The following is an 8,521-nucleotide window of genomic DNA, read 5'->3' as shown; positions in this document are numbered from 1 at the left end:
GTTATTGAGTTAAAATAATATAAAAAATTTTATTAAGACTAATTTTTATAGTCAAATATCAATGAAATAATGAGGTAAGAGATGAGGGGGTAGTAAAATCCTTAATGATGTGCTTATGATACTCGAAACAAAAACCGAAGGGTGCTGCGGCCTCGAAGTAGGACCCGTTCCAAAAAGTAGGCTTATCTTCAAAGGAATATGCGTCATTGCAGATGAGGCGGGGAGTACGAGGACGTACTTTGCACGTCTCGCGGAAAACAGTTCCCAACGTTACCGGCCAAAAGAAATTTTCCCACATATGCTCCCTCTCTTCTCGATTCTGCAACAAATTCAAAGCGCCATTCTCTCTCTAAATATAAGGCCATCTATATGCCATTCCCCCTCTCTCTCCAAAAAAACAATAAAAGTAACCGACAAACCTGAATTCTTCTTCTTGGCCTTTACTCCGTTGGAATTTGAAAGGAAGGAGAACTCCGCTTTTCGTTCTTCAAAAGCAAAAGATTCATGGAGTTGCTCTGCTTTTTACTCGCCTTAATCTCTGTGTTATCTGTGTTTTCAGGTGCCATTGCCAAAATCCCTACTACTGTCGATGGCCCCTTCGATCCCATTACTGTCCCTTTTGATAACTCTCTTCGTGGCCACGCCATTGATTTGCCCGATTCTGATCCTCGTGTCGGAAAACGTGGAAGAACTTTTGAACCTGAACAGATTTCTCTCTCTTTGTCCACACCTGATGCAATTTGGGTCTCCTACATCACAGGTTTGTTTTTCTCTCCGTTTCTCTCTCATTCTTTGCTTGGGTTTGTTTTTTCTTTTGATTTGTTGTGTTTCCTTCATCGCAGATTTGAGCTTCTTATCCGATTCTCTGTATTCACTTTTGATCCCATTTCATAGCTTTTGTTACAAATTTGCTCGTTTCCTATCTGGAAAATTTGTTGGGTTTCCCTCTCTCATCATATTATTGAATTCTCTCTTATTTTCTCCTTTTTTTTCAGAAATTTGGTGGGTTTATTTGGTGAATTACAGTCTGCTTGTCCTATTTCTATTTCTTTATGGATGTAAAAATTTCTCCCTGTTCTTGTTTTTAATTCCTTTACATTCATTCTTCCTGGTGCTTTTTATATCTCGCCTGGTCTTTGTTTCTTTTCTGATCAATTTCTCTCTCATAAATTTCTCTCGATTCTGGGTTTTTTGTTCGCCATTCAATTTTCTGTTGAAGAATTGGTTACAAATTTGTTGTTTGAATTACAGGGGATTTTCACATTGGTAATGGCACGAAGCGCTTGGATCCTTCAAGTGTGAAAAGTGTGGTTCGTTATGGCCCGCTGAGATACCCTATGGCCCATGAAGCCACTGGTTATTCTCTGGTTTATGATCAGCTCTATCCGTTCGAGGGCATGCAAAATTACAGTTCTGGCATAATCCATCATGTTCGTCTCACTGGTACCTTTTGCTTTCACTTGTTCTCTCTCTGTTTTTTTTTTTTTCCCCTTTGTTTGGGGGTGGATAGGCTGGGTTTCGAAAGCACAACCTCCTCAGGGTTGAGACAAAAAGCTAGTTCCAGTTGAGCTATGGGCTCGAATCCTGCTTTTCACTTTCTCTCTCATCTGGTGTCTTTTCTTCTTTCATGGTTTTAGTGTTTTTAGGGCATTTTGCATGGGTTCCAACCTGCAACCTCATTGCTGTAACAGCGACCTCTTCCCTATTGAACCATGGACCTGAAAATTTCGGGTTTTTAATATTTTTACTTTCTCCCTCATCCTTCCTCCAATTGTTCTCCAGTGGAAACAAATATCTCTCTCTCTAGGCTTGAGTGTAATGGTAAGGCACCATTGAAATTTTGTCTCCCAAACAAACCAAGCTACCTCTCCTCCATCTCTTGCGTCTTCCCTAAAACTTTGGCCCAGTGCTTAGATGCCCTTGAACTCTATATCCAAATCTTCCCAAGCTAACTCTCTCTCTCTCTCTCTCTCTCCCCCTAGGCCTGAAACCAGGAAAAAGGTACTATTATCGATGCGGGGACTCATCAAATGGGCCAATGAGCCCAATCAAGTCTTTCAGGACAATGCCGGAAGTTCGCGATAAAAGTTATCCGGGGAGAATTGGAGTCGTGGGGGACTTGGGTCTCACATATAACACCACCTCTACCGTGGATCACCTGCGTCGAAACGATCCAGATCTCATTCTTCTTGTTGGGGATGTTACTTATGCGAATCTGTACCTTACTAATGGCTCTGGTGCTGATTGTTATGCCTGTGCCTTCCCTGATACGCCAATCCATGAAACCTACCAGCCCAGATGGGATTACTGGGGAAGGTCTCTCTTTCTCTCTCTCTCTCTCTCTCTCTATCACTTTGATGTTGTGCATCCTCTATCTCTCATTTGTTGAATGTTGCTTTGCTATTTCTCTCTTGTTTATTAGGTGATCTTTCTGAGTTTTATGTTACTTTTCTCTATTTCTCTCTTATTTGTTGGATGTTGTTTCTCTTCTCTTTTTCTCTCTTATGGATTGGATACCTTTCTACTGCTCACTCTTTGAATTACGTTTCATTCCTCATCTGACTTAATTATGTTTATCAGCATACAATTCCTGATTTCCAAACAAAGGCTATGTTAGTTATGTTTTTCTTCTATTTGACAATAACCTATTTATTCAGGTTAAAAAAACGAATTGAGCTCAAAACCACTGGGCTAGGGGAGTTCTCCCTACAGTCATGGCCATTCGACAATTTCTTTTGAACTTTCAGAAGACCTCCCAGGGGTCTCAATCTCCTAGTATTGCTCTTGTAAGCATCATTAAGTTGGAGTTCTTGATCCCATGAGCTAGTTTTTGGTGAACTTGAATTTTTAATGGATGGGGTACTATACATCATGTCTTTAGATAACTGACCGGCATTCTATTTTTGCTTCTGTCTTGTGTAAGTCCTCTAATAATGGAGGTATAAATATTTGTAAACAATGCGTTTTCTTTATTTTTTTCACTACATAATTAAGGATCTAAGCCTCTACGTCTTCCAACATTAAGAATGAAAAGAAAAGGATCTCTATACTCATGCTCGACATGAAATGGATGTTCAGGCCAAAATGGTGACATTGGTTTGATTGAAACTGAAGGTTTATAGAGCCACTGGTGTCAAGAGTTCCAATGATGGTGGTTGAAGGGAACCATGAAATCGAAGAGCAAGCTTTCAACAAAACATTTGTGGCTTATAGCTCCAGGTTTGCATTCCCCAGTGAGGAGAGTGGATCCAAGTCCACATTTTACTACTCATTCGATGCCGGGGGCATACATTTCATCATGCTCAGTGCCTACACCTCTTATTACAAGTCAGGTAATGAAGAATTCTTTCCCGTTTGTCTCTGTTTGTTCTTTTTTTCTTATGAATTTTGGGTCAGTTGCCTTGGAATTCATTGAGGTCAAATTTTTGGGAATTGGAATATGTATACTTAGGCTTGATTCTGAGGATGTTTATCATGCATGAACATGCTATTGAGTTTGTGCATGAAACATGACATTACGTGACATCCAGTAAATGTCACATTTTATAGATTAATACACCACTGCAGACCTACTTGAAGAGCTCATGATCGAACCTAACATTACACAAATAAATGGGGACACAGGTCTGTTTTTCTCTCGTTATAGCGGTTTTATAGTGTTGTTGTTGACCATATACATGGTAATTGTGTGTACTTGTGTGTATGTGTGGCAAAATGAGGTTGTAGACCATAAATATTATTCAAAAGTAACTATTCTTGTTCATGTACTATCATTGCCCTACACAGCAAAAAGATACTGTTCTTGTTGTTTCTAATGATTGTTCCCACAAAAATGCAATAGAGAAATGTACATTTTCCTTTTGGAAAATTAACAAATTTTTCATAATAATCATATTATTAGTAGCTACAAGCAAGTTCATCTTTCTAAATGAGCGTCATTACCTCTTTCTTTATCTTTTTTTGGAGAAAAGATCAAGAATGGCCACAAGATGGAAGATGCACTTGAATGGAAAGACATGACAAAAATATTAATGGTTGCTTATAATGATTATGGAACACTCTTTGGTGAAAGTTTGGAGAATATCCAAGGACATTTGCTTTCAATTTTCTTTCCACATATTCTCACTGAAAGTCAGAATTCAATCTGATTGACCACACTATGGAGAGTTTTATGGATGATTGCATCAGATGATAAACCATTCTAAGCCATGTATGGGAACTGATCATAAAAGTCACAACAATAAAGGAAAACTTAAAACAGAATATTTTTAGCTTTCATATTCCTATGCAATTTATTAATCTAGATGTTTCTCTTTTCCAGGAGACCAGTACAAGTGGTTGCAGAAGGATCTTGAGAAGGTGGACAGGGCTGTGACTCCATGGCTGGTAGTTTCTTGGCACCCACCATGGTACAGCACCTACAAGGCTCATTACAGAGAAGCTGAATGCATGAGGGTGGAGATGGAGGAACTCCTCTACTCCTATGGTGTTGACATCATCTTCAATGGACATGTACATTATCTAATAACATATTTTCGTCTTGTAAAGAGTCATTTGCGTTATAACGCCCCGAAATATAGTTATTTATCATACTCCGCTTTTCTTTCGACAAAGACTTTTTCCTGTAAAATCCATCATATATATCCTGCTCATTTTGGTAATAAATTTTACAATGGTTCATTGAGAAAAAAGATCTATGTTGTTAATAAATATACCCCTTGTGGCAAACTTTTGTCAGGTTCATGCCTATGAAAGATCAAACAGAGTATATAACTATACGTTGGATCCCTGTGGTCCCATTTATATCACAGTTGGAGATGGGGGTAACAGAGAGAAGATGTCCATTTCCCATGCTGATGATAAGGATGGATGCCCTGAGCCCTCATCCACACCAGACCCTTTCATGGGTGGATTCTGTGCTGCTAATTTCACTGCAGGCCCAGCTGCCGGCAAGTTTTGCTGGGACCGCCAGCCTGAATTCAGTGCTTATCGAGAGAGCAGTTTTGGCCATGGAATTCTAGAAGTGAGTGTCTGGTCCTTGAGAAATTTAATGGTTTTATTGATTTTTTTTTTAATTAAGTGAATTTTATCAACAGTCTTCAAGAGATGCACGTTGACCTAAATTTCATGTTCAAATTTGGAGAAGTTCTCAAAGTACAATACTATAATGAGTCATTAATGGGTTAAACTGTTGAGGGGCAGTTTCCAATTCTGCTCCTCCATCAAATTGGTATCTCGCTTAGTCATTCATGAAGATTTTGGTGTCTACAGATACTAATATCTCTCATAAGTAATTTTCTTTAAAACCATTTTGGTTTTTGATGGAACATAAAAATTAGAAATTGCCCCTCCATCAATATGTGGCCTCTTATGATTTGTACTTTATGTATAACGTGATGGGTTCTTTGAAAGTCTGACAAGGTATGGGTGTGATGTTAAATAGTGAATCTCTTGGGTGTGGTTTGATAAAATTCCCCAAAAAATATTAGTGGTATTTAGTTCATAGAATGGTAGGTTTAAATGGTACTTCTACACTCCAAAAGAAAGCTACTTGTGTGATTTCTCCTTGATCTTTGCAGGAAAATGACCATCATGAACTGCGTTATTTTTTTAATGTGCCATATACGAACTTGAATACCTTTTTAATGACAATAGTTCATTTTCTTGCTCTGTTTTTTATCTTGTATTTATTTCCATATTTTTGATAAGGCCTTACCATTTTTTGGATGGGAATGAACTTTAGTATATTCAATTTGTGAAAGATCATTAACTTTTTCTGAATTCATGCTTTACCTATATATTTTATTGTTGCTTTTTGTTAGTATTACAATTTTTACATAATCTTGTTATTCTGCCTATTTGTATGAAAAAATTAGGCAATATGGATCATAACCATAGGATCCTGGATACATATGGGGGTGTGTCCAGTAGGATGAGGGTGTATGAAATTATCTTGAACCATGAAGCCGTTTTCCTTTGTGATTATTAATAGTTGAAAACGTCCTGTTGCATTTCTGTCCCTCTTCTCTAGTTTTCCTCTTGATGATGATCAGGATCACATGATTTTCTTTTTTTGTGCCCGTATACACACGAGCCTGTTTGTGTTGTAGTGTACTGTTTCACAATGAGATTATTTCTCAGTTTATTTTTCCAGTTATTTTTTAATAAGATTCTGATGCATCAAATGCTTCTGTTCTGCGCTCCCTTTTAGAAACAGAAGTCAGCAAAGTCTGTATTTCAGATAGATAAAGATTTACATCTAATCTTTTTTTAGCATGTCTTGTGATGACTATGTTTTATTTTCATAAATCTCATGCATCAAATGCTTATGTTCTGAACTCCCTTGTAGAAACAGAAGTCAGCGTAGTCTGTATTTTAGAAAGATAAAGATTTACATCTAATGTTTTTTAGCATGAGGATTTCTCTCATGTGATGGCTATGTTTTATTTACATAGGGGAATATACTTATCTGGATGGTTTTCTTCCTGTTTCTATTTTGTAACCAGATCTCTGCTCCTTAAAAGAGTAGTGGTCAGAATTTTCATGTTGCAGCATTATGTAAAATGATCATAATATGCTTGATTACATATAGTTGAAACTAATGTGGGCTTTATTTTACAAAAGGAATTAAGTTGAAATATTAGTTCTTTTGTTTCTATTTCCTTTTTAATTTTTCTTCTTTCTGGCTTTCTAATTGGTTAACATGATCCGCTTTAAGTTTGTGACAAAAAGAACCTTACAATTGAACTATGAGGAACTGAGTCTCCTCTCACATTTTGGTTTCCATATCTACCAGTTTTCTTTTGGGTAAAATAGTTTCAACAATTACAATTTTAAATATGATGTTTCAGGAGCTATTTGAGCATATAACCTTACCTTTGATATGTGCAGGTGAAGAATGAAACATATGCTCTTTGGACATGGCATAGGAACCAGGATATGTATAACGGCATAGGTGACCAAATTTACATAGTGAGGCAGCCCAACAAGTGCCCTGTCCACCATAAGGTGATTAAGCCATTCAGAGGACCTGGTTCTGTTGCAGCTAAATCATTGTTTACATCTCCGCATGTCTGGTAGAAAGGGCAAGAAAATCCCCATGAAAAGTGAAACTCCGCAATTATTACGGCTTGGGGAACATAATTATCTTATTAAACATACATAAAAAACATACAGGATATATGTGTAGTTACAGACACCCTAACTTACCCCAAAGAAAAAAAAGAGCGAACAAAATGAATAGAAACAAAGAAAAGAAAAAAGCAGCATTTCTTTGTAGATGTGAAGATTTTGAAAGGATGTACAGGGGAAAATATTTTCGTGTTCTGCAACAGTATTTGAAAGTGTAAATACAAATATAGTTCCATGTTGATGTCTGATCTATGAATATAACTCTCTTTTTGCCTCATTTTACTTTAGGTGGTGGTAGGGGTAACATTGGTTTGAGGCAGCTCGTTAAACGTGGCAAGGAGCTTGTACTTGGACTTGTGGACCCTACATCAAATGTCAAACTTTGGTTTAAAACGTTGTCTAATTTTCATGAAATTTTTTTGTCAAAGTTTAGTAAAATATAGGGTGAAATTTTCGGTCGATCTTTTGATTGGTATTCGATAATTCAGTGTTTGCCAAGCCTCCAGAAGATAAATTTGTCATTGACGACCCATCTGGTCAGTGTTGCCAATCCTTGGACTACAGTTGTTGTTTGCTGTATTATATTGGATTTCCATGCAGAATAGCCTTGAAACTCCATTGATCATTTTGCAATTTAAGTGATAGGCTTTTTTTGTTTTTTTTTTTTGAACCAGAGAATTATAAGGGACATTATTAGAAATATATCTTAATTGTCTCTTAATTAGAAAAAACCATGTACTTTCATTAATTTCGTTCATACATTATTTTTTTTTTTTTTGGGACTTTTTTTTTTTATCAAAATAGCTTTCACGGTAGTCATATTACCATGAAAGTATGATGTATCACGATACTTAAAGTGCCATGATAACTATTGTGATTACAGTAGAAAAGTTTCCGAGATGCTAAAGGGCATCATGCTCACGCGATTCAGATTATGGCCTAGAGCATTGGCCTCTGCAATTCTCTGTTTCTCTTTCTTAAATTTCTTCTTTAGAGTGTGGAGTTGATATTGACATTGGGCTTCAGTTCTTGGAGTTTCATAGGAAGTTGAAACTCTCTTCGAGAGCTTTTGCGCCCATGTTGAAAAAACCTCACCCCAAGCTTCGAATAATACCATTAGCCGAGTAGAACTCTCAGGGCTTTTCTGAAGCCTCAAACAAACGTAATGCATTAGCTAGATTGGGAGCAGCACTGCTAGGGTTAGAGAACTTCTTTCTAGATGCCTTAAGCAGTGACCTCTACTTCTTCTTCCCCCAATTTCGCCTTAGTATAACCCATTTCATCACCCTATGTTTTTTTCTCTCTATCCCTATTCATGGTGGTCCACCAGAAAAGGGTCGATTGAGCTCAGAGCTGCTGCGCCTGCAACAGTGAATGCTAGAACTAGGTT

General features: G+C 37.3%; 1 protein-coding gene across 11 annotated transcripts; it reads left to right on the top strand.

Moving 5' to 3' along the window:
- The first annotated feature begins 214 nt into the window (after positions 1-214).
- Positions 215-7,906, top strand: PAP15 (purple acid phosphatase 15). Of its 11 annotated transcripts, none has more exons than XR_016058289.1 (9): positions 215-406; positions 560-760; positions 1,252-1,443; positions 1,983-2,316; positions 2,658-2,786; positions 3,079-3,332; positions 4,322-4,512; positions 4,739-5,023; positions 6,892-7,377. XR_016058289.1 is itself a non-coding variant. In XM_088870487.1 (9 exons), exons 1-9 carry the CDS (start codon positions 370-372, stop codon positions 7,444-7,446), a joined length of 1,602 nt encoding a protein of 533 aa, XP_088726613.1. In that variant the 5' UTR covers positions 215-369; the 3' UTR covers positions 7,447-7,906. The 11 variants fall into 11 exon arrangements, 8 of the variants coding, with proteins under 8 accessions (XP_088726613.1, XP_088726612.1, XP_011625561.1 ...); XM_088870487.1 differs by lacking the exon at positions 2,658-2,786 and adding an exon at positions 7,420-7,906 and having other exon boundaries at positions 3,115-3,332; positions 6,892-7,008; XR_016058288.1 differs by adding an exon at positions 7,420-7,681 and having other exon boundaries at positions 348-760; positions 3,115-3,332; positions 6,892-7,008.
- The last annotated feature ends 615 nt before the right edge of the window (positions 7,907-8,521 follow it).

Source organism: Amborella trichopoda, chromosome 6, assembly GCF_054954075.1.
Source record: "Amborella trichopoda isolate Santa Cruz 75 chromosome 6, AtrichopodaSantaCruz75HAP2 v2.0, whole genome shotgun sequence".
In the NCBI taxonomy this organism is placed as follows: domain Eukaryota; kingdom Viridiplantae; phylum Streptophyta; class Magnoliopsida; order Amborellales; family Amborellaceae; genus Amborella; species Amborella trichopoda.
Note: the sequence above shows the minus strand (reverse complement) of the source record. Positions and strands in the feature narration are given on the sequence as shown.

Bases quoted from the DNA above. Each gene is read 5' to 3' on its own strand.
- PAP15 (XM_006850293.4), top strand. From the start codon at position 505: ATGGAGTTGCTCTGCTTTTTACTCGCCTTAATCTCTGTGTTATCTGTG. The intron at 761-1,251 runs GTTTGTTTTTCT...TTTGAATTACAG, and splicing joins TTGGGTCTCCTACATCACAG to GGGATTTTCACATTGGTAAT. The intron at 3,333-4,321 runs GTAATGAAGAAT...TCTCTTTTCCAG, and splicing joins CACCTCTTATTACAAGTCAG to GAGACCAGTACAAGTGGTTG.